At 41.0% G+C, this 27,197-nt stretch overlaps 1 protein-coding gene across 1 annotated transcript in view; it reads right to left on the bottom strand.

Moving 5' to 3' along the window:
• Nucleotides 1-1,999: 1,999 nt before the first annotated feature.
• Nucleotides 2,000-27,197, bottom strand: part of LOC147641575 (uncharacterized) — a 145,951-nt gene continuing 120,753 nt past the window's right edge. Inside the window, exons 3-4 of the mRNA XM_086798786.1 lie at nucleotides 2,519-2,579; nucleotides 2,000-2,127 (exon numbers count right to left, since the gene is read on the bottom strand). Of these exons, the coding sequence (XP_086654912.1) occupies nucleotides 2,000-2,127; nucleotides 2,519-2,579 (189 nt within the window). The remainder of the gene's footprint in view (nucleotides 2,128-2,518; nucleotides 2,580-27,197) is intronic.

Genomic DNA, 27,197 nt, shown 5'->3' with positions numbered 1-27,197 from the left:
ACACATGTAGTAGACTTATATATATTTTTAGGTGAACCCCCTGATTAGGGGACGGGTTAACAATGCCCAAAGGTCATTGGTATATATATGGATGAGAGGTTAAACCATCTTCTCCATGCTAGGGTTTCATGCTTTTAACTAGGGCATTTCATCTTCATGTTTATGCCTGAGAGAGGAGGCCATAGTAGCCAGCTTTAAGGTTCGTACCTTGATATACTTATACTATAAAATGGATATTCAACTTGGTTAAGAACCAATAAGAGATTCAAGAGAAGCTTTCATTTGCATACCCTATCCTTTCCCTTATTTTGGTGTGCTTAGGAAAGACATAGTTCACTAGGTCAAGCACACATGAAAGATTCACAAGAGGTCTAGAACATGCACATGCATGTGTGCGCGCGTGTGCGCACGCGCGCGCACACACACACAGCGTAAATTGTAAAATAGGCTAGGAAAGGCTAACTTTAGTTTTAAAAGAAATATGAAAGTGAACTATTCTTATGAAAGTGAGAAGAAGAGTTCACATTTTATTAATTAACATAACACTTTTTTTAATAAACCAACACTTAAAAGATGTTTGACTAAAAATTATTACTTTGCGCTTATTAATGCATTGAGAAATGTAACCACATTGGAAGAGTATGCAAATGAAATGTGAAAGGACAAAATTTCCAATATTTTTGTGTGGTTGCTAGCTTGACCTATTCATCCTCAAGGGTTCACTTAATACCTTTTCACAACCATATCATAGATGCAAGTTCTTCTTTCTATGCATAAATGCACTCATGAAGCCAAAATTATGCTAGCTTAACCTATTCATCCTCAACGGTTCACTTAATACCTTTTTACAACCATATCATAGATACAAGTTCTTCTTTCTATGCATAAATGCACTCATGAATCCAAAATTATGCTTAGGAAACTATTTATATTCAATCTTACATGAATCCTTTTAAGCACTTGTGGGCCTTAGTCTTAAGAAGACCTTCTTATTACCTACATATTGAAGTTCAAGTGAAGTGTAGGGGACTGTAGGAGAAACCCAGATCCTTTTTGTATTAAAGTCAAGTGTAGGGGACTATAGGAGAAACCCAGATCCTTTTTGTCATAAAGTGTATTAGGTCCTTTTCAGTTAATATATAATTCTTATTATTGATCCCAAAAAAAAAAGGAATATACATATCATTTCCCATATGTACACATTTTCTTTTATATCACACACCTACTATAAGTTGAATAGACTAGTAGCTAATAAATAGGACACCTCTTGTATTTAAATGTAAATATTGTAAGTAGACCTTATTTAAAAAATGGTCTCCTATGCACTCACATGTGACCCATGGTTTCGCCATGCGTTGAAGAGGAATTTATCATATTGAACATGTACCTCCTTCTTACTTTGACTAAAATATAACTAAAACTTAAAAACGATGAGGAGTTTTTTTCTTCTCTCCCACCATTTTGAGAAGGAATTTTCAAAAGTTGAAGCAGCTCTAGCTTCTAGGTTGGTGCGAACCTATCTTTTCCCAAACCCTGAGCCAAAACTGTTATTTCCGTGTGCCCCATAGAGCCTCTTGGTTGATGTGAACCTATCTTTTCCCAAACCCTGAGCCAAAGCTGTTATTTCAGTGCGCCCCAACCATCCCTGAAGGAATGCTACCATATGGGGATAACAATATATATATATGCCTATGGCATGCAATTATGCCATAGGCTTGTCCTAATTGATGGTGCTTGTATAGTTGGGCCCTTGGGGCATGAGTGGCAGTGGCACACTGACATGTGCTTTTGTTGAATTTTTTACAAGACCCAACGGCGCTGAAGAAAAGTTTCCACACTCTCCAAAGTCCAAACTGCAGACCTCCACAGTACCACCCAGAGTCAGAGGCGCGGGCCAGCTCCTCTGCAAAAGCAGACTCAAGGCGACTGTTGCAAAATGAATCAAATCTGGAAATCGAAATCGCATGTTTCCATTCTTCCAATTATTTGTTCATATGCTCTACTGAGGCGCCACAGGTCGTCTGCAGTTTGTTTGTTTGTTCTTCTGGCTCTCATAATAGTGAAGGCTCATCTCGATCCTCTCTGCTGTGCTGTTATGTCTTATCTCTGAAAAGCAGAGAAGTACTCCTGAGTCCTCAGAGTACTCCCGTGTTAATTACAGAAAATCTCCAAACTCCATAGTACCTACTACATACAATGGACCTGCAACACTTTCAATTTCCACCTGCAAATTATACTTTATTAAATCGAAGACTTAAGGCATTCTACAAGGTGTGTTCCAGGCAAATTAAGTTTTCTGATATGTGGAAAATAATATTCTTCGTGAACGTGAGAGGTGAACTAACTAATGAACCCTTTTAGGTGTAATTAAGCCACGATCAAAACGCAAGGCTAGTCGTTGATTAATTAAGCCCGGGCGATTAAAACGCGACTAATTAAGCGCTAGTCGCTGTGGCACTATATAATTAATTCCTTTTTGGCTAAACTATATATGTCCAGTCTTGATAACATGCAGAACTCTGCAGCTCGCGTCGTGAGTCGGGAAATGAGAAGCCCACCACCCAGCCAGCTTTCAAAAGCTGCGCAAATACTCTGCATATTAATCAAACGTGCGTTTGACGAAAGGTCTCAGCAGTCCTATCAGTGGGCGCCAGCTTCTCTTCCTGTTTCCTTTCAATTATAAAACGAATTTTTCCATCTTTAAGCTTAACTTTATCTACCATATTTTAAATTAAAGTATCTGGTACCTGCTCAACGTTCAGAGGATCTGCGAGACTATTAAAAAAAAAAACACCAAATTTTCGATTTTTCTTTCCATATTAGAAGTCTGAGAGAGGATCTGAGGGACTCGAGGGCTCATATTTAAAAAATACTGAATTAAAAAAGAAGAAGAAGCGGAAACTTAATATTGAAAGAGAGGATCTGAGCGACTCGTATTAGAACATATTTGGTGATTAAAAGAAGCCGTTTGAGACTTGCAACCATCACCTGAGTTTTACAAACTACTCCACGTATCATGAGCTACTGTGCTTTCCAAAAAGATTACTTCATGGTGGGCTTCCAAACTACTTTAATCCATCGAATTATTTACCCCGAATGAATGAAGTATCGCTCAGAGTTGTATCTTTGTACAGTGCACACCAGAGTGACTGTAAAGCAATGCTAGTGCAACTTTTTGGTGATGCTTTTAACATGGTTTCCATGATGTCTAAAGTGGTGCTTATTGCTAGAATTTCAACCGTGTTGTCCTGAGTATCTTTCAAAGTTGTAACATTGTATTTTGAGCCTTCAAAAAATGCCAAATTTGCAGGAGGGATATTCTAGAGTTTTGAAAGACTTATGATAACTCATATAGTTTTCATGATATCTCATATAGTTTGAAAGAGGGATCTTGTAGAGTTTTGAAAGTATGATAGCTCATATAGTTTTCATGCCTGCATTTTATCTACTCTAAAATGAGAAAGAAGAGAATATCCATTGACTTTACTTACTATCTTCTAGTGTGGCTTACTTATTGTGACGTTTCAAGAAGCATAGAGATCCTACAATGCATACAATGCAACAACATTTACACGACTAATCTCAAAGTGGGTGGTATAGAGACATTTTCAACATGGTAAGACGTTGTGGGGCTAAAATGCTCATTCTATCAAGCATCTGGATGCTAGCTTCTAAGCATTTCCAAAAATTTAAAACGGCAACATGCCTAAGGCTTTTGTTAGCTGTTAACTTTTGATGTTTTAGGTGTATTTAAAACATCACCACTAAAAAGACCCAAAGAAAGCACAATACAATCGAATGAAAACTTTGATCAACTATCCAAAAAGCACCTTGATGCTTATGATGACAAAGTGGGTGAGAAAAGAACACCATATAAGGATAATATCCCAAGTATGTAGATAGGATCGCAAAATTTCAATAGTGTTTGTCATTAGAACAACCTCACGGACTACGCTACTAAGAAACACTATGTATCACGTGCGTTCAAGGGGTATTTAAAAAACCCCTTCCCCGTGATTTTTTAATGAATAAAATAACCCCTTTTTTATTTATAGACTTATGGGTTTTTTTCCAAAATCGATGAAGAACAACCCCTTCTGTAAAAGTATTTATGTATATTTACCTTAAAATTTTGAATTTAAAAATCCCTTCATTTGAACTCACGTGTTATACACTTACATATTTTTAGGTGACCCCCCCGAGAGAACAACCATCCTCAATCCCTTCTTTCTATCACATCGCGTTTACAAAATATCAATCAAGGCTCATGCTAATGTGTTGAGGCTATTTGGTGTCAATATTATGCATGACGATACTATAATAGCTGAGAGTATCTTATTTAATATAATGCATGCATAGGGATTCACGAGAAGTGATACACAGGATGTATGTAAGATCTCTAATAACCCCATGTAATAAGAACCCATGTCAGGCCTCAAATTTGAAAGGTGGCCCTATTTTTTCATCGAGGGGTAAAATATTACACAATATTTTTTTCCTTATATCAAAGAAAAGATTTTTCAAAATCGAGCTTTCTTTTGAAGGGAAAAAATTTACATTCCCCCCTTATTTGAAGGGTAAAATGCCTCAAGAAGGGTTCCGAAGGTGTTATGATGAGGAACTCATGGAATTTAATATTTCCACGTTCATCATTATTTATGAATTCTCCTAGAGGGATTTAGATTGGGATATCGTTCTAAAAAACCTAGGTTATCATAGCTTACTCTACGCATACATGCGGGTGATTCCATACATGCAGAATTATAGCCACTGCAAGTTGTAGGCATGTACCTACATATAGGGAGCAAGCACAGGCTGAGCCAGGCAAATGTCTGTAGAGAGAGTATCACTTTCTTTTACTGTTTTTCTTGTATGGTTTAATTTTTTCATGAGAGAGAGAGAGAGAGACAGAGACAGAGAGAACTCTATTAAACGTTGTTGAAAAATAGGTACAAGAAGAGGAGACACACACACAGGAGCAAACCCTAATGTATATTGCAAACCCTAACCAGAGAGGGAAGCCATCTCCTTTCTTACACAATGCATAAAGCCATAATCCATAATACTCACAACACACTATGAGTTGTGTCCACACACATCTAACCCTGGCTAATGTCCACACACTATGACCAGCTGGACGCGGTCATTTATGTCTCACACATGCTGCTACCTAACATGCCAGCACATAGCATAGCTGGCTCACACAATGACATCGAGCTTGAATCTCAACAGCCCCTCTCAAGCTCATGATGTACTGCCATAGATGAAGATGTAGATGAACTTGGGATATCAAAGCTCTCAACACTCCCCCCCAAGCTCATCCCATGTACTCCCAACATAGTACGGAAGTACTCAAACTTCTCCCTGCTAAGTGGCTTTGTAAAGATATCTGCCACCTGCTCATCATTCTTCACATACTGTAGATCAACTGTACCATCCAACACTTTCTCTCTGACAAAGTGATAATGGACCTCTATGTGTTTGGTCCTCGCATGAAATACTGGATTCTTGGCCAACTGTATACTGCTCATGTTGTCACAATGAATGACAACTTTTCCATCAATAGGCTCACCCAAATCTGCCAAGAGACTCTTTAACCATACTGCGTCACAAGTAGCAATGGCTGCACCCCTGTATTCAGCCTCTGTACTAGATAAAGCAACTATAGGTTGCTTCTTGCTACTCCAACTCACCACGGTACTTCCAAGTGTAAAGGCATAACCACTAGTAGATCTCCTGTCATATGAGCTACCTGCCCAATCAGCATCTGTGTAGCCATGTATATCCAAGCCTTTACCACTCTCATAAAGTAGACCATAATGTGCAATGGTCTTTACATATCGCATGATGCGTCTCACTGCATCCAAATGAGGTTTTCTGGGGCTCTGCATAAACTGGCTTACTAGCCCCATAGCATAACTCAAATTCGGGTGTGTGATAGTCATGTAATGAGACTACCACAACCATCTTTCTGTACATAGATGGATCATCCAACTCCTCACCAAAATCAACCCGTAACTTCACATTTTGCTCCAAAGGTGTACTCATAGGCTTACACCCTGTCATCCCATATTTTGCCAATATATCCAATGCATATTGGCGTTGCACTAACCATGTACCTGCATGGTCTTTGATCACTTCAATTTCAAGAAAGTATCTCAACTCACCCAAATCTTTTATGTCAAACTGCCCACTCAAAGCTTTTTTTGACATGCATCACATCTGTACCATGATCACCTGTGATAATCAAGTCATCCACATAGATGACAAGTAAAACAATCCCATGATCTGTTTTCTTCACATAGAGTGAAGAATACTGTAGAAACCTGAAATCCAAGGGAGATAAGATATCTGCTCATCTTATCACTCCAAGCACGAGGTGCTTGCTTCAAACCATATAATGCCTTTTTCAATCTGCATACATGAGTGGGATACTTTGGGTGTACATAACCTTCTGGCTGTGCCATATAAACCTCTTCTTGTAGATCACCATTTAGAAATGCATTTTTGACATATCCATTTGATGCATTTCCCAACCATTTGCTGCAGCCATAGCAATGACTGCTCTCACTGTTCCCATCTTTGCCATCATCATAGTCCAAACCTTGGGTTTGTGCATAACTCTTAGCTACCAATCCTGCTTTATGTCGCTCAATGGAGCCATCAGATTTGCATTTCACTTTGTAAACCCATTTACAACCAATGACATTTTTGTCCTGTGGTAATGTAACCAAATCCCATGTGTCATTATAAACCAAGGCGTCCATCTCAACATCCATTGCTTTCTCCCATACATGCTTTTCAATAGCTTCTATATAGCATGTAGGTTCCACATGCTTCACCAAAGATGTCATATATGCATAATGCATAGCAAAATCTCGGTATGTCAACCTGTCAAACTGGATATCTGACCCTTTGGGATCTTCGCAATGCATGCGGATCACTCTGAACACCTGCCACTCTAGCATGTGGTGGCACATATCTATCCTGCCTAGCACCAGGTGTGCGTAAAATAGGCATGCCAAGTTCCTCATCCAAACTCTCTGAACTTGATGACTCATAACCTGTAATTCCAATTCCTTCAACCTTCTTCTTGCCTTTATCCATAGCACTACTCCTAGTGCTCACACTCTCATGCCTCAAACGTCCTGACCATGGACGTACAATACTACTCTCAGCTTCTGCTGGCCCAGACATAGAAGTAGAACTAGAACTTGCTTGTGGCAAGTTCACATGCACATCAGCTTCAAGTGACTCAATGACACCCTCATCCTTTACTTTGTACCAACTAGCAAGCTCATCAAACACCACATCTCGTGAGATAACAACTTGCCTAGTTTGTGGATTGTAACATTTGTATGCCTTGCGATCCTATGCATATCCAACAAATACACACTTTTCTGCCTTAGGATCCAACTTCCTCCTTCTTTCGTCAGGCACATGTACATAAGCTATGCATCGAAATACTTTGAGGTGTCCAATGTCTGGCCTAAAACCTGTAAGCCGCATTTCTGGCATGCTTCCATGTATGGCTATTGTAGGTGTCTTGTTAAGTATATACACTGCAGTAGCACATGCTTCTGCCCAATAATAATCTAGCATGCTCTTTTCATTAAGCATCGCCCTAGCCACTTCACATATGACTCTATTCTTTCTCTCAGCCACACCATTTTGCTGAGGTGTATACCTACAAGTCAATTGCCTTCTTATACCATGCTTTCTCAAGAAATGCTCAAAAGCATTTGAGGTGTATTCACCACCTCCATCTATCCTCAAACACTTAATCCAAGAACCATATTGCTTTTCTGCAAAAGCTTTGAAATCCATAAACTTTTCCAACACTTCACTTTTCTCTCTGAGAAAGTATATCCATGTCATTCTGCTGAAATCATCAATGAATGTCACATAATATAAAATGCCTTTGATAGATGGGTTTTGTGGAGGACCCCATACATCACTATGTACTATCTCAAGTGGCTTGCTACTCATGTTGCCTTCTCTAGGAAACCGCAACCTCGTTGCCTGCTTTCCAAACTGACAGGCTTCACAAACATGCATATTCCCATCATACTTGAATCCAGGCAGCCCACTAACAATGCCTCTTGCTTGCATGTTCAACCTTTGTATATTGACATGTCCAATCCTCTTATGCCACATATCAATGTCGTGTACCACATTTCTGCTTTTAGAGAACATGGCTGATTTTAACTCAGGAATCCCAGCATCCAGCTTAACACTAGTTTGGTACCAAAACAGGACACTTGAGTGTCCTTTTTTGGGGGTTGCGAAAAAAAATCAAACTCCTAATGTAGGCTTTAAAAACCAAAATGCTTCATTGGGCATGTAGAATATAACCCTATGCTTATGTAAAAAATGCTAAACATATAAAATGCCTTTTTATTTGGAAGTACATAAGCAACAAAGTAGCATATGTCTTGAAAATGAACATTTTTCAGGATTTTTCAAGATTTTTCCAAATATGCAAGCATCATTCTCTCAAAAAAAAAATCCAATGATATCAATAGCATTTTTCCCAAGATATTTTGATAGCATACATCAGTCCAAGGAGGTAGAAGTTCACCAAAAAAATCATTTTCCTTTCCTAGAATTTTTTCCAAAAAAGTTGTATAAAATCAGCAAAAGTAACACGTATTATCAAAACTCAATCACGTCACTAAAAAAAATTGTAGCCCTATCAATGAGAATGTTGATTATTGGTTTTCATGCTTGAGATGAGATAAATAAGCCGTAATTTGATGTGTATGACACTAACTTAGCCTCCACTTAAGTAGGTTCTTATCGCCTAGTTCTAAAAAAACTGTAAAAAATAAAAATACAAAATTTGATCATCTTTTTTCAAAAACTAATCATAACTATGCTTGCACAAGTAGTCTACACCTATAGTTACAACAAATAATGAACTTAACATAGCTTTCCCCTTTGATGAAAATCAAAATTAGGCTCATAATTAGACATTTTACGTATTAAAAACAGGTTGCGCAAAAGGCCATGTATGAGAAGAGGCCCAAAAAGTGGCTCTAAAGTTTTGGAAAATTCAAAACAAAGTAGTATTTACCCTATATAACATGGGTGCACCTCAAGTTTTACATTATTAGCTTGCATATGGAAGGAGAAAAATTCATGCTCCACCTGTATAAAAAACATCATTTCAATATTAGCGAGTCAAAAATTTATCCAATAATTATCGTTTGATGATTCCAAGATTTAGTTTACATCATGGGCTTTCCATCAAGACAAGTTTCATGATCAAACTATGTCCCTTCTAAAAGTTATGTACAAATTACTACTATTTTGAAAACAGCAAAAATCATGCGTTTTATCAACATGCATCTAAGAAAATTAAAATATTGCCTTGCAAAAGCTAAGAAAAGTGCAATTTAAAAGATCTCATTTTTTTTGGGTCTTGAGAAACATCTGTGGATGTTAAGCATTTCAAAACTCTTAATAGATTGCCCACAAAAATTCAAGAAAAATGCTAACTTTCAAGACACTTTAGTGTCCCTCAGGACACTTTAGTGTCCAATTACAGAACTAGTGTTAAACAACCTGCCTTCTTTCTTGCCTTTAGCAATGACTCTACATCCATGTTTGAAATCCTCAACGAAGCAACCATGCTCCTTGAAACGAACCTGTAATCCCTGTTCCACCATTTGACCAACTGAGGCCAAGCTTTTTGTGATAGAAGGCACATACAATACATCTGACATAGATTTTGTTTGACCATTGTGCATCACCAATGGTACACTTCCAACATGTGTAATGGCATGCTGAGTATCATCTCCTGTCTCCACATAGCCTTTCACATCCATAGGCTTCATATGCTCAAACCATTCACCATGACAAGTCATATGGTTTGATGCTCCAGAATCCATATACCAAGTGTCATCATTTTCAGCATTTGTCATCATAGATCCCACAACATGTTTCATGGCAAACAAGTGATTTGCGTTGCCATCATTACTGCTTGATGCATAATTTCCACCATGTTGTGCATAATTTCCACCAAAATGTCCACCACATTGTGCTCTACCCCCTCTCAAATCATTCTGTTTGTGAAAACAATCACGTGCCATATGACCAAATTTCCCACAATAATGGCATTCCACATCTTGCATAGATGTTTGTTGGCCCTGCCAACATCCTCTACCACGAGGATTACCTCTGCCTCTCTGAGGTGTACATCCACGACCACCTCTACCACCATATGAAGGCTGAAAATTCTATTGTGGTGACCTGTCCTGCCATCCACGATCATTACCACGGCCACGTGATACAAATCTCCCCCTGCCTCTAAAACCTCTTTGCGAATAGAAAGCCTGATTTTTGCCATTATCATCATGGCTAGTAGAAGCATCCAGAAAGGAATCACTGAGTTTGATTTCCTCAACAAGCAAGAGTGAAACCAACTCATCAAAGTCTGGTAAACCTGTACTCCAAACCGAGATGGATGTATCAAATGATTTATACTCCTTGCCAAGAACACGCAAGGTAATGTCTACCAAATCATCATCAGGCATGGGGGCATTGATTGTTGCCAATGCATCTGCATTGATTGTTGCCAATGCATCTGCAAACTTCTTTATCTCTTGCACATAATCATGGATGCTCCTTCTATTCCACTTCACATAATGTATCTGTTGTCGCAATTGATACTTGCGAGCACTCGTGTCTGTATCAAACAACTTCACCAATGTATCCCATGCATCCTTGGGATTCTCAGCATCATGTATGTGTATGAGCATAGCATCCGAAATACATATAGACAGATAATGCAACACTTTGAATGCTCTTTCTGACCATTGCTTATGAGCTATAACCTGCTGCTGTGTAGGTTGTCGGGATAGTTCAGACTCTGGCTCAGCACACCTCTAATAAGATTCCAAAAACCTTTTTCCTTCAGAAAACTTTTGATCCTGTACTTCCATGCCTGGAAGTTCTTCCTATCCAGCTTTTCACCAACAATCTGTACTGGATTATCCGACATGTTTGCTCAATGCAATACACCTTCCGCACAATTCCAAATCTGTAAATGAGCCTTCCTCAGCTCAACCACACTCCAATGAGTGTTCCAAAATCGAAGTCACCAAACTTCAATTTTGATGTAGAAAATCAACCTGTATGCATCCAAAATGAACTGGCTCACACAGTCCAAGATACCCTGTTTTGATGCGCTTTCCTAGGCTCCATTTTGTAATGTGGTGGTTCAATCAAGTATGGGTAACTTGCATTGACACCTAAACAACCTCAATGTTGAATATCAACACTATCCGACATGTGTACATATCAATTTCACCAAACCCCCTTCTCTGTTCTGAGAAAAACCAGAAAAACCAGAAAAACTAGTAGTAATTTTACTCTAATTTCTTCAATCCTTGTCCAAATTGAGCAACCAGGCATTCATTAGCTTAGCAATGATGTTCACTAACTCCATGTAAAAGGAATTAGTCCAATTGTTTAAGACCAAAGAGTAATTGATCGATTAATCACACTCTGTTTCTCTGCAACCAGTAGACAGCCTGTTTAATCAGCTCATTTCCAGCTCAGTTGATGATAATTGATCAATCCAATCATGTAGCATACTTCTCACTAGTGTGTACCACAAATTTGCTAAACCAATCCAATCATGTAACATCATTAGCTTAGCAATGATGTTCACTAACTCCATGTAAAAGGAATTAGTCCAATTGTTTAAGACCAAAGAGTAATTGATCGATTAATCACACTTTGTTTCTTTGCAACCAGTAGACAACCTATTTAATCAGCTCATTTCCAGCTCAATTGATGATAATTGATCAATCCAATCATGTAGCATCCTTCTCACTAGTGTGTACCACAAATTTGCTAAACCAATCCAATCATGTAACATCATTAGCTTAGCAATGATGTTCACTAACTTCATGTAAAAGGAATTAGTCCAATTGTTTAAGACCAAAGAGTAATTGATCGATTAATCACACTTTGTTTCTCTGCAACCAGTAGACAGCCTGTTTAATCAGCTCATTTCCAGCTCAATTGATGATAATTTATCAATCAATCATGTAGCATCCTTCTCACTAGTGTGTACCACAAATTTGCTAAACCAATTTTGAAAGATGTCAAGCACAAGAGTTGATTTTGATCCTCCACTTTGCAAAATAGTGTGAAATATGCTCTGTTTCTCTGCCCAGTCTACGCCACCTATTGTAGGAGGATTTGGAAGTATTTATGATGCTAATTGATGATGGGATTAAGTCCCCAACACACCTAGGCAAGTGTGTAACCAATCAATGCTTTGATTTTTGCCAAAAACTTGCTCCAAATGCATCAAAAATTGACTTCCTTTTCTCTGTTTTGTGAGAGCTCAAAAACCAAAAATTTTCACTCATTCAAATGCATGTAAAATGCTCCAAAGTCAGTGTAGGGCTTGTACATGAGTTGCCAACACATTCTTGCTTGTCACATACATATTTCTTTACCAGATTTGCTTGTATTTTCACCATACATCACCGCTTCCAAGCTTCAATGGAAAGCTTCCAAAAACCAAAAATTTCCTTGCTTTGGGTTGCTCTAATTTGCTTTGTTTTTGCCTGAATCACCTGCAATCCGCTCAAGGATGTTTAGAAGACCTTACCCGGTAGGCCAAGCTCTCAGATCTGATAGTAATCGGTGTGCTCCTAGCTTTACAGCATCAATGGCAAGCTTCACAGCTTCTTCTCCTCTTCTCTCACTCACTCATAAACCCTAATAGACAGCACAAGGCTCTGATACCATGTTGAAAAATAGGTAGAGGGAGAGGAGACACACACACAGGAGCAAACCCTAATGTATATTGCAAACCCTAACCATAGAGGGAAGCCATCTCCCTTCTTACACAATGCATAAAGCCATAATCCATAATACACACAACACACTATGAGTTGTGTCCACACACATCTAACCCTAGCTAGCTGGACGCGGTCATTTATGTCTCACACATGCTGCTACCTAACATGCCAGCACATAGCATAGTTGGCTCACACAATGACATCGAGCTTGAATCTCAACAAACGTGATTTGTAAGAATTGGAGGTTCCCTAGCTAGCTGGACGTGGTCATTTATGTCTCACACATGCTGCTATCTAACATGCCAGCACATAGCATAGTTGGCTCACACAATGACATCGAGCTTGAATCTCAACAAACGTGATTTGTAAGAATTGGAGGTTCCTTGGATTGAGCTCTCCTTTCTTTCTATATTCTTTTTTCTCCTACAATGAGATGATGTTTCCACTCTATCAAAGAGATTGATTGTACCAAATTACTTTATATCTTAACAAGTCATTTAAATACTCATGTGTGAGACCGAGTCTCATACATTGGGAGGCAAATTGGACCCAATATGTTGTTTATGTCTCTGTGATTTATTTTCTTGTAAATTATTATATGAAGTGAAATTTTGATTATTTAGATTTTAATTTGTTACATTGTGCAATATAAGGCTTCAATTTTGAGGCTTGAGATCCTTGATTTTGGTGCAAATGAATAAAGAAGTCTTCAAGTGTGGATTTAAGAAAAAAATAAGGTATTTAACTTTGCATATTTTATTGATGAGATGTGTACCCAAGAGTGTGTAGCAAGCTAGACAATTGGAGTTCTTTGTAGGCACAAAGGCAAAAGAAGGTAACCATGTGAATGCAAATAATCAATTAACTAATTGAGTAGAGGTGATTTTTTTTGTGCTGAATGAGTGTACGTTTCGCCCTCCCATTTTTAAAGGTGAGTCAACTAGCATGTAGCCAAGTGTTTGAAGGTTGGTAATTCAACTCAGGAAGCAATTAGAGCCCAAGTATGGTTGTTAAATCTTAAAGAGGAAGAAGCATGATTTTTCTAGTTTACTCAAGAGGTTCTTGTGAAAACTCCCTTTGAAAAATGAGTGGGTAAAGAAACGGGCCACAACCCCCAAGCCATTATCACCACCTATAAGGCAACTGACGCCCCACAACCAAGGCAACACAATTGGTGCCATGGACACCAAAATGAGTGGGGCAAGGAATGGGCCACACTGCAAGCCATCAATATCATCTGTAAGGAAACTAAAGCCCCCCCATAACCAAGGCAATTGTCACAAGCACCAAGGTGAACATGAAGGTGGTCCATGTAGGCCACACAAGTGGCAAAGGTGCATGCACAACAACTGAGGAGAAGACCACTCAATCCACCCACGTATAACATGGTGCCTTGCCGAATGCATGGAGGGAAGAGGAGAAGACTCCCCTCACTCCCTCTTATGCTTGTTGAAGGTAGGGGATCCTCTTTGCCCTATATATAGTGTTTTTTTCATAATGGTCTTCGCTCTAGGATAAATAATTAGGGCTTTCCATTTCCCCAATGCCTCATGTCAATCTACCATACTTCATGGGGTATTAAGACCTCTTGGTTCTCATCGTAGACAAAGTGTTGCAGTTTGTAGTGCAAAGGATTTCATGGGATGAGGAAGATTTTGAAGGAAAAATTCAATAAAACATTTGGATTTATAAAACATTTTAAAGATCCACCTTTTGAAGGAAAAATGCAATAAAAAATTTGGATTTATAAAACATTTTAAAGATCCACCTTTTGGGTTTAAACAATGGGGTTGGAAAGGTGGGCTTGGTGGGGTGGTCTATTAGTGTTCAACACATCTCATGTGATCAGACAGCATGCCACCCCCCCTTCTCTCCCTCTAATCCCATGTGCTCCATGTAAAAGTCAAGGGATAGGGGACTTAAAGATAATGCGGGGGAGAGGGAGAGCTTGAGTTCCTTGTATGCAAACACACACACTTAAGAGAGTGCAAGACATAAGAGAGATTCTTCTCTTCTCTACAACCATATAACTAAAAGATAAGAGTACATACATAAAGGGAAAGTACTCTCCTACAACAAAGTACAATTGTCAGTCCATAGTGGGAATTCCATAGTGGGAATCCGACTATATGAACTGGCACTATAACTATGCCATAACTCTAGTACTCCAAAGTGGTTGTCATATAGCCTATCATCCACTAGCAGCATATCAACCATAATCTCACCAACCATCCCAGTGGTATAAGTATGGAAGCTATCACCCAGGTGGGTCATCAATGTCTGCAACACTAGTTGAGCTCGATATCTCAACACTCCCCCTCGATCTCAACTCCACACACTACACTCCAAGTAAGCTCCTAAACCTATGGAGCTTCTCTGTGCTCAATTCCTTCATGAAGATGTAAGTCACTTGATCCTCTATGCTGACATATACCAGATCTACATCACCTGCTGCTAATAGAACTTTTCCCTCACAAAATCATAATCCAACTTAATGTGCTTCATTTTAGCATGGTATATTGAGTTATTGTCCAATTTTATGCTACTCATGTTGTCACAATAACTAACAACTACCCTACTATCCACGGCCTCACCCGTATCACCAACAAGTAGCTTATAAATCCAAGCTACCTCACAAGCTACCATAGCAACACCACTGTACTTTGCCTTTGTACTCACCACGGCAACTATTGATTGCTTCTTACTGCTCGAGCTCACAACAACACTCCCAAATTAAAAAATAAAACCACTGGTAAATCTCTTGTCTGCGACACTACCAGCCCAATCAACATCTGTGTACCCATGTAGCTGTATCTTTATTCCAGTCTTATAGAAAATTCCATAATCAACTATGGATTTTATGTACCTGAGAATCCATCTAGCCCCATTCAATTGTGGCTTGCTAGGGGCCTTCATATACTGACTCACAAGTCCAACAACATAGCTCAAGTCTGGCCTAGTAATGGTCATGTAGATCTAGCTACCTACTATGCGCCTATACGTAGTGGGGTCCTCCAAAAGCTCACTTGTATCCATAGAAATCTTTGTGTTCTGCTCCAATGACACTAAAATAGGCTTACAGCATGTCATACCATACTTAGACAACATGTCCAAGACATACTGCCTCTGCAAAATGCCATGAGGTGATCTCACCACCTCTATGCCCAAGAAATACCGCGGCTCACCCAAATTCTTCATCTCAAACTTCTTTTTAAAAAACCTTAAGACATCATGTATGTTAGCATCACTATCACCAATGATAATCAAGTCATTGACATAGATGACTAATAGCATGATCCCTCTATCTATCTTTTTCACATAAAGTAAAAAATCTGCATTCGATATCTGAAATCTAACGGTAACAAGATACTCCCTGATCTTGTTTGATCATGCATTGGGTGCCTGATTCAAACCATACAAGGGTTTGCGTAACTTGCACACAATATTTGGGTGTGCATCACTCTCATAACCTGGTGGCTTCATCATGTATATTTCATTTTACAAATCACCATGCAAGAAGGCATTCTTTACAGCCATCCAATGTCAAGACCAACCCTTTGTTGTGAAGCCATAGTAATGAAAGCTCTCACGGTTTGGCCATTCTTGGAATTGGGTTGAATGTCTCCTCATAGTCAATGCCATAAGTCTGCGTATATAGCCCTTAGTAACCAATCTTGCCTTATACCTGTTCACTAAACCATCAATGTTATGCTTGACCTTATATACCCACTTACATCCAATTGTCTTCTTTTCCTTATATACAAAGGCACTAACTCCCATGTTGCATTTGTATTCGATTCCACCCTCTCCTCATTCATGGAATCTTTCCATTTCTTATTTCCAAGTGCCTACTCAAAATAAGTGGGATCCAACTCCTATATTTCTTTAATCATGTAGGCATAACGATGGCATGTATATCCATCATATCTCAACCTATCAACATGGTACCTAACCCTTGTAGACCTGATACACCTGGATCACTGCCAAGTGTCCTCAAAATATCCCTGGTTCTCCATACACCAGGAGTAACCACATACAGAATGTTTATCTCCTCATCGAGGCTCTTCTCAGAGCAGCTAGAGTCACCATCCACATATGAGTGACCTCCTGATAGATCAGGCACAAAAGGTTGATCTACCTTTTCCTTCCCTTTGCATGATACATGTGTACCTACATCTGTCCTCAACCTTCTTGGCCAGGAATACCATTCAATCCACTATCCAGGTAGACTAAGCACCTGTGATTGCTGCTATTTGCTCTACATGTGGTGTAGCATCACCACTTCTTACATCTGCTTCTTTTTTTGCCTTCACTATTGGTGCATACTAGCTACTCATCTCGTCAAAGATAATATCTCTAATTACTACGCATCTCACAAGTGGTAGGGTTATAACATCTATAACCTTTCCACTCCAAAACATCACCAATAAAGATGCATTTCTCTACCTTTAGATCCAACTTTGTTCTTACTTGGAACATGCACATGCAATACACCCAAACACTTTCAAGTGAGACACATCCGATTTTATGCATGTAAGCTTTGTTAAGAATCATGGATTGAGCTCTCCTAACTACACATCCTAATCACACACTAATATACTCTAATGACATTGCTAATCTAAGGTAGATAGCAATGAAGGAGACTCATTGGTGTGTTCTAATCAAGATTAGACTCAAGTTTAGTTAGGCTACAATATGGAAACTTGCACTCAGAAAAAGAGTTGAGATGTTGTGCAAGTGATATGATTCATTGCTTGAAATGGCCCCCTTTTATATGAGGAGGTACACCCTTGGGCATGTACATTAATGTGGGATAAACCCCTTTACTCATGTGGCTGCATCCTATGGCTTTACACTTTCTTGGCTACTCAAATCACTCCCTACCTCTTCCTTGTTCTCTTTGGCACCATATTTCTCAACACCCCCCCTTGGTGCCAAAGCTTTGGGCTACTCAAGGTGGTTGAATGTCAACTACAAAATGTTGTTTGACTTTTTGCTTTCAAGATCCCCCTATGTGATGTGAGCAACTTTGGCTCATGTGCTACTTTAGCACTTCCCCCCCTTGATGGTGGTGACTTGGCCTATCTTTGAGGCCTTGAGGTCATCTCTAAGAGGGAGGTCCCCCCTTGATAACTTGGCCTATCTTTGAGGCCTAGAGGTCTCTTCTAAGATTAGGGTTACAAATTTTGGCTATCTCTTCTACCTTGGCTGCATCATTAGTGCCAAAGGGTAGTTACAGACACTTTTTGTAGGAAGTAGGATTTTTATTTATAACAAATTTTTGTTTAAGAATTGGGTAGTGGTTGGTAGCTTCTTTGTTGCTTTGTTGATGCTTGAAATGCACTCTTTCTTTGTTTATGCACACATACTCTCGCATACTCATTTGGTTGCCTGGCTTTTTTACAAGGAATATTTTCTTCTCTTTCACACAAACTAGCATACTCATTTGACCGCTTTTACAAATACTTTCAACTCATAGTTGTGGTTACAAAAGATTTGGTAGAATTTGGTGAAGTATTTGTTGATGATGCAAATGTTCATTTTGATGAAGAACTTGCAGAAATTCATCTTTTTGTTGCTCTTGTGGAAGAGAAGCTAATGAAAACTTTTACATTATTAGCACTTGGATTTGCACTTAATGGTGTCCATGACGATTAAAAAAAAACTCAATTGGAAATGTCCAAAATGAAATCCATAAGGGTCCGTGGGAGCACTCTCTTATGGAAGGATTTTTTACACCAATGAAAGGAAATCTCTTTTAAAAAGAAAGTTTTTTTAAAGAGATTTCTTTTAAAAAAACCTTATCTTCATTGTAACCCTCTTTCGACCTTTCTCTAATCTTCACCTCTACTATTGAGAATTGTCTCTGAAGTCTAACGCAGAACTAACTGACTCAGAAGCCTTCAACTAAAACATAACCTTTCTCTAGGTGTCCTTTGATATCCGGTCAACTCTTAGGCTACACTTTGCTAATCAAGATATTACCCTACAGGATCTGAGTAGCCTACACAGGTGACACAATAGCCTCTAATATGACTGTCCTCAAAGCTTGAATTGGCTAAGATAGAAAAAAGCTTGAATTGGCTGAGATAGAACCAATTGTTCAAAATACTCTTAACTGATTCAATTGTTAACCTAAACATACTACCTTGCACAAGAGAGGGGAGAGGAATAGTCTAAATTGGCTGAGATAGAACCAGCTATTCAAAATAGTCTTAATTGATTCAACTATTAACCTAAACATACTACCTTGCACAAGAGAGGGAGAGAAGAAGAGAAAGAAACCATGCAAGGGTTGATTCGGAGAATAGTACTTAGGCAACCCTAATGAGGGTTAGCTCCCCTATGTGAGGCCACTAGGGGCTCACTCCACCACTACTTGTGTCACCCAAGTGGAGATTCACAAGCTAGGTAAAGAGAAAAGAAGAAGGGAGCTATGGAAAGATCTACCTTTACTCAATGACAAAATGCATGCGAGAGGTATCTTGATAAAAATACAAGAGAAGCTAGATTAACATTATCCCTTCCATGCATACACAACAATCAAGCATATACAACACAAGCATGCAACGATAAGCGAGAGAGAGAGAGAGAGAGAGAGAGAGAGAGAGAGAGAGAGAGAGAGACGCAATTGAGAATTTTCCCTTTTCATATTCCATAAAATGTCTTATATACATGAGCTCACTTTTTACAATGGTCAGCTGCCCATTTACAATTGGGGGCCCAAAATTGGCTTTCTAGCTCTATGTATATCTAGGTCATTCCTACGGCCGGCATTACAAAAGGATAAGTTACAAGAAGTGTAACCATGATTGAAAAATGCTGTTAAACTGGAGTGGGGTTAACATTCCCCCTCCCTAATTCAAGTCTATCCTCGGAGCCAGAAAAGGTTATAATGGTAGTAGATTGAGTGTATCTGGACAACGTCGCATCGCAAGCTAGGATGTTGGGGGGTTGATGAAAGATGTGCTAACGCATCTACAAGGTTTTCTCCATTATATCCTTAAAGGTTGTCTCCATTATATCCTTAAAGGTTTGGAGGATCTAGGTAGGCATCCATTGGATGCGCTCGTAGTAGCCAAATAGTTGCTTCAGTGTTAGCCCCTTGTTGATGTCAAAGGCCAAGCCTTGAGTGCCTTCTTGGTAATGGCTCCAATCTGGGAAGGTCTCCAATAGTCTGATGATTAGATTGAAGAATCTAATTGTGGTGACGACTACAGTGAGATATGTATATATTGATGAACTCATGTAGGCCCTTGAGCATGCTGGCTTCGGTGCATGGGTTTTGTGGCGTCGTAGTAGGAGCAAACCATGGAAAATTGGGTTCTTGGCTTGCTCCTCCTGGAAATGATTCCATGCCCATCGGCGGTGATTCAGGAGATACTCAGGGGTTAATCCTAAGTTAGCATGGCACCTTACAGTATTGGTCCCATATATATAGTTTGAGAAGGAATGTACGCCGCTAGGCCAGCTACTCGCCCATGAGATCAAACGTGATGGGTCGAGAAGCAAACGGGTGGCCTTTGGTAGCTATCACGTTGTCGAGGAGGATGCTCGTGCTTTGAGCCATGATGCTTGGCATCGAGGTAGGGTCGTAAGACGTGGAGGTCCATGAACTTTGTGACTTTGGTGATGGGCACCGCCTGGAGTTGTTGATGAAGCAGGATTCATACGGCCTTCTCAAACTCCATGCAATCGAGTGGATTGCAACAATTAAGGGGGGTTGAGCAAAGGGTCGATCTCCTCCTCTCGTGGTAGTGGCAGTGGGATTTCTCCTTCTTCCAAGGGTGGGGTGGAGGGGATTTTGGGTGGTGGTTGTGAGAGGAGGGTGGAGGGGTGGCTGATTGAAAAGATGCAGGGGGGAAGAGAGCTTGAGCTCTTGCAATCACACACAACCAATCACAAAACCCTAATAGAGAACACACAAGGTGAGAGGCTGAAAATCTTCTTCTTCTCTACTCAACACTCAACACACCATATACAAGATAAGAGTACACACAATATGAAAGGTACTCAACCAATACATACACGGGTTCTCTATAGTGTGAACCCGACTAAATGAGCTGGCGCTATAACTATGCCAGTCTCTAGAATGGCTGTCACACAGCCTGTCATCCCACTGGCCGCATATCACCCAAGATCTCATTAACCATGCCAGTGGTGTAAGTGCGGGGCCTATCCCCCAGGCGGGTCATCAGTGTCCACCGCCTCACTAGAGCTCGATATCTCAACACTCCCCCTCGAGCTCAACTCCATCTCATGTACACCAAGCGAAGCCCTGAATCTGCGGAGCTTCTCTGTACCCAATGCTTTGGTGAAGATGTCAGCTACCTGATCCTCTGTGCTGACATAAACAAGGTCAAGGTCTCCTGCCAAGACCTTCTCTCTGACGAAGTGGTAGTGGACCTCTATGTGCTTCGTACGAGCATGAAAGACTGGGTTCCTGGCCAACTGTATACTGCTAATGTTGTCACAGAAAATGACAACTTGTCTATCCACTGATAGACCCAAATCTGCAAGTAGCTTTCTCAACCAAGCTACCTCACATGCTGCCATAGCAGCTCCTCTATACTCGGCCTCTGTACTCGATAGAGCAACCGTAGGCTGCTTCTTGCTGCTCCAAGTCACAGCAGCACTCCCCAAAGAAAACATGAATCCACTGGTAGATCTTCTGTCTGAGATACTACCAGCCCAATCAGCATCTGTGTACCCATGTACACATATCTCTGTCCCAGTCTCATAGAATAGTCCACAATGCAAAGTAGACCTCACATACCTCAGTATGCGTCTCACTGCATCTAAATGCGATTTCCGTGGAACCTGCATAAACTGACTCACCAACCCAACAGCATAGCTCAAATCTGGTCTGGTGATCGTCATGTAGATCAAACTTTCTACTATGCTCCTGTACATAGTAGGATCCTCCAAGATCTCTCCTGAATCTGCACTCAATTTGCCATTCTGATCCAATGGCACGGAAATAGGCTTACAGCCTGTCATACCATACTTGGACAACATGTCCAAGCCATACTGTCTCTGCAGTAATCCAATACCATGTGGTGACCTAATCACCTCAATGCCCAAGAAATATCTGAGCTCCCCCAGATCCTTCATCTCGAACTTCTGCCTAAGCAAGATCTTTACATCGAAGATCTCTGCATCATGGTCCCCCGTAATGATCAAGTCATCTACATAGATGACAACAAGCACAACTCCTCTATCACCATGTCTCACATACAATGAGAAATCTGCATTGGCTACATGAAAGCCAATAGTGACAAGATATTCAGAAATCTTGTCAGACCATGCTCTTGGTGCTTGCTTTAAGCCATACAAGGCTTTCTTCAACCTGCAAACATGCTCGCGGTGACCCTCATCCTCATAACCAGGTGGCTGCAACATATACACCTCTTCTTGCAAATCCCCATGCAAGAATGCATTCTTTACATCCATCTGATGTAAAGACCATTTCTTTGACGCAGCCACTGCTATCACAACTCTCACCGTTGCCATCTTGGCAACTGGGCTGAAAGTTTCCTCATAATCAATCCCATATGTCTGCGCATATCCTTTGGCTACCAATCTAGCCTTGTACCTGTTTATGCTTCCATCACTGTTATGTTTAACTTTGTACACCCACTTGCATCCAATGGCTTTCTTGCCTTCTGGCAATTGCACTAAATCCCAAGTTTCATTTCCATATAGTGCATCCATCTCCTCATCCATAGCTTTCTCCCAACACACATTTCCAACAGCCTCATCAATGCATGTGGGCTCTACAACCTGCACAACTTTTGCCATATATGCATAATGATGTGCCACATAACCATCATATGTAAATCTCTGCACAGGGTTCTTCACTCTCTCTGATCTTCGCAGCTTCTCATTCATGGCTTCCATAGCCTTCTTTACACCAGGTGTTCTCATAGCTGGGATCCCAAGCTCCTCATCAAGACTCATATCTGAGCCACTAGACTCTCCATCAACATGAGAATGCCCTGCAGAAATGTCAGGCATACCAAGGGGCTCAACCACTTTCTCTTTTCCTTTACGTGATGTACTAATCACATTTGTAGGGCTGGTATTATGACGCAGCCTGCCACTCCATGGTCTATCAATAGACCCACTGGATGAGGACTCTCCTGGTCCACTCAAAGACTGTGATTGCTGACCTGCATTCTGTGCAACCACACTTCCACTCACATCAGCCCCAACAGTTTCTTTTTTAGCAGCATACCAGCTGCTCATCTCATCAAACGCAACATCCCTGCTTACCCTCAACTCACGTGTAGCAGGGTTATAACACTTGTATCCCTTTTGCTCAAGGGAATATCCAATAAACACACATTTTTCAGCTTTCGGATCCAGCTTAGTTCTCAGCTCATCTGGCACATGCACATATGCAATGCATCCAAAAACTTTCAGATGAGACAAATCTAGTTTTCTGCCAGTAAACCTCTCCTCTGGAGTTACATCATGTATGGCTGCAGTTGGAGTCCTGTTCATGATATATACTGCTGTAGAAACAGCCTCAGCCCAATAGCAATGCGGCATATTCTTCTCTTCCATCAATGCTCGCGCAATCTCAGCAATGTGCCTGTTTTTCCGCTCAGCAACTCCATTTTGCTGCGGAGTATATCTGCATGTGAATTGTCTCCGAATACCATTCTTCTTCAAGAATTCAGAGAACTCATTGGAGAAGTACTCTCCCCCTCCATCTGACCTTAGGCACTTTACATATTTCCCTGTTTGCTTTTCAACCAAAACTCTGAAATTCTGAAAGTGAGTGAATACCTCACTCTTCTCCTTCATGAAATATACCCACACTTTCCTTGTGTGGTCATCAATGAAAGTGACATAGTACCTGCAGCCTCCCATAGAAACGGTCTTCGTAGGACCCCATACATCTGAATGCACAACATCTAGTGCAAATCTGCTCACATACCTGTTACGTGGAAACACATGCTTTGTTTGCTTCCCAAATTGGCATGCTTCACATATTTTCTGCATACCTTGCACTTTAAATTTTGGCAGCCCTGTCACAATTCCTTTTGTCTGCATAGACTTCAATCTCTGAACATTTACATGTCCAATTCTTTTATGCCATATGTCTGTGTCTGCAACAACTCCTGAACCATTTGCAAACATCGCAGCACTCATTTCAGGCATGTCTACATCCAACGTAAACATTCTGCCCACTCTGTTGCCTTTTGCAACCAACCTGCACTTGTCTTTGAAATCTTCAACATAACACCCATCAGGGTTAAACCGAACCTGCAAACCCTGCTCAATCATCTGGCCAACTGAAACCAGATTCTTTGTTATGTTTGGTACATGAAGTACATCTGCAAGGTACTTCACTTTGCCATCCTGCATAGATAATGGCACATCTCCAACGTGGGCAATTGGATGAGCAGTGTCATCCCCTGTTTCCACAAAACCTGGTCTTTCCGGGTTCTTCATCTCCTTGAACCACTCCCCATGACTCGTCATGTGGTTCGAAGCGCCTGAGTCCACATACCATACATTATCTTTTTGTGCTGCATCAACATTTTCAGACATGGCATTTACAACATGCTGCATAACAAACAACCTTTCATTGTCCTCATTATTTCTGCTTGAGGATGCATAGTTGTTTTGCTGCACTTTCCCATTTTGCATGTCAGCCTGCTTCTTATAACATTCTGACTGCACATGTCCTGGCTTACCACAATAGTAGCATTCACGTGCATCATTATATTGCCTTTGCCAATTTCCACGGCCTCTTTGACTCCCCCTGCCTCTGAATCTGCCTCTTCCACCTGCGTGTTGTTGTTGTTGTTGATTCTGGGACTGTTGTTGTTGTTGCTGCTGCTGCTGGCCATAATTTTGATTACCTGTTCGGCCACCTCCTTGACCGCGTCCACGGCCTCCTCTACCTCGTCCTCTTCTTGAACTCGTGTAGAAGGCCTGTTGCTCTGAACTGTTTTTGCTTTGTGAAGACTGTTGGTCTTCACCCAAGTTCTTCTCTTCGATAATCAGCATAGACACCAAATCTGTAAAGTTGGGAATGTTTTCCCGAGTCTGGATAGACGTCTTAAACGCCTTGTATTGTGGCCCGAGACCACGTAGACAGACTTCCACCTTGTCATCATCATCTACTAATACACCAATAGATGCAAGGGATTCCACAATGCCCTTTATCTTCAACGCATAGTCATTCACAGACATGCTCTTTTTCTCGACAGTATGAAGTTCATTCTTCAACTGTATCTTACGTGCCTTGGTATTTGTTTCATAAAGCTTTACCAAGGTGTCCCACGCCTCCTTGGGGGACTTGGCATCCTGAATGTGCCCAATCATGGTGTCCTGTATACTAATGGAAAGCCAATACATTACTTTCCTAGCTCCTTGGTTCCAGTCTTTAAACTCTTTTACATCTGCAGCAGTCGGATTTATATCCGGTATCTCCGGTGCCTCTTCATGCTCACCTTCAATGTAGTCCCAATAGCCTTTTCCCATCAGGAAATTAGTCAGCCTGAACCTCCAAGCATGGAAGTTATTCTTGTCCAGCTTCTCAGCCACAATCTGTGTTATGCCATCATTAGACATCTTGCCAAACACACAATTTTACCAGAAACTGCACTCTAGTTTTTCTGCACAAATGCTGTATTTTCTGCACAGCGGTACTGTAGTACTCTCAAATGTCACAACCAGTGACTTCAATGCACATACATACACCCAATGGCAACTGTAGACCTCTTTGCAGCACCCACAGTGTCTGCACAGTCAATCTGTCTTCCTGCAGTTCTTAAAACAGAGTTCTGCAGAGAATCGGTGACTTACCCGCAGTGCTCGAAATCGCCTGCTTTCTGAAAAACGGAGGTCCAGACGCGCTCGAAACGCGTTTTCGGCCCGGAAATTTCAGTCCGAAGGACTGCAGTCCGAAGGACTATATAGTTGCCCTGTAGCTTCACTCCCGCGAAGAAAGCTCCTCAATCGGAGATCGTTTGCCGGTGCCTCCCGTAGAGCTCCCGACAAGGATGTAGTCACCAACACAATAGGGAAGGGTAGTTGTAGCTCTTACCCTCGTACCGCTTCTTGTGGTTCTCTTGCTTGCAGCTCAGCCCTTAGCACGAACCAGGCTCTGATACCATGAAAAGATGCAGGGGGGAAGAGAGCTTGAGCTCTTGCAAGCACACACAACCAATCACAAAACCCTAATAGAGAACACACAAGGTGAGAGGCTGAAAATCTTCTTCTTCTCTACTCAACACTCAACACACCATATACAAGATAAGAGTACACACAATATGAAAGGTACTCAACCAATACATACACGGGTTCTCTATAGTGTGAACCCGACTAAATGAGCTGGCGCTATAACTATGCCAGTCTCTAGAATGGCTGTCACACAGCCTGTCATCCCACTGGCCGCATATCACCCAAGATCTCACTAACCATGCCAGTGGTGTAAGTGCGGGGCCTATCCCCCAGGCGGGTCATCAGTGTCCACCGCCTCACTAGAGCTCGATATCTCAACACTGATGTCAAAGCGATGGTGGCGAGGCTTGCATTAAATAATGGGGGAGGCCTGGCAGATGTTGAAAGTAAATCAATGAAGGCTTTGGGCAGGCCCAAGTGGAGGGTTAAAGTGGTAGGTGAGGGAGGAGTTGGTGAGGGAGGTGGAGTGTGAAAATGGGGGCTGTAGAGGATTGTGAGGGGAAGAGAGTTAGTGTTGTGGTTCCAGGTGGGCGTGGGGGTGGTTGTGTGCTTGTGCTTGGGTGAGAGGAGCTGGGAAGAGGAGGTTGATGTGGGGGAGATGAGGGTGGTGGTTGTTGAGGAGGTTGGGTACCTGGGGTTCCTCCTCTTTTGTTGTCGTTTTCGTTGTCGTTGTCATTGTCCTTGTAGTTTTCATTATCGTTGTCATTGTTATTATCGTTGTCGTTGTTGTTGTCGTCCCCTCATTTGAAGAGGAGAAGTTGGGGGCTTTTGAATGAAAGTAATCCTTGGCCTCTCCATGGCTTCTTCAGGGGTGAACTCGATGGGGAATGCCACATGTGAGTTGTCAAACTGCATGATGCCGGTGGCCTATATAACCCCCATTTGTAGATGGCATCACTGGTAGAGTATGAGGAGGCCTGCTTGCTGAGTATGGTGGGAGTTTGGTACATTCGAGGGATCGATAGGCAGTGTGTACAATCTCCCAGCCCCGGTGCAATGGAGGTAGTGGAGGGTATCGGTTGTTTGGTGGGAGGTGTAGGGGTAAGGGCATAGCCCATTCAGGGACGAAGAGGGCTATGGTGTTGGTTTGGTCAATGGGCTACCTAAAGCGGAGGAGATGGGACCAATTGATTAGGTTATCTTGAAGGGAATGGGTAGGGAAGTAGAAGA

This window comes from Cibotium barometz, chromosome 1 (genome assembly GCF_041138505.1).
Source record: "Cibotium barometz isolate CiBa-2024 chromosome 1, ASM4113850v1, whole genome shotgun sequence".
In the NCBI taxonomy this organism is placed as follows: domain Eukaryota; kingdom Viridiplantae; phylum Streptophyta; class Polypodiopsida; order Cyatheales; family Cibotiaceae; genus Cibotium; species Cibotium barometz.
Note: the sequence above shows the minus strand (reverse complement) of the source record. Positions and strands in the feature narration are given on the sequence as shown.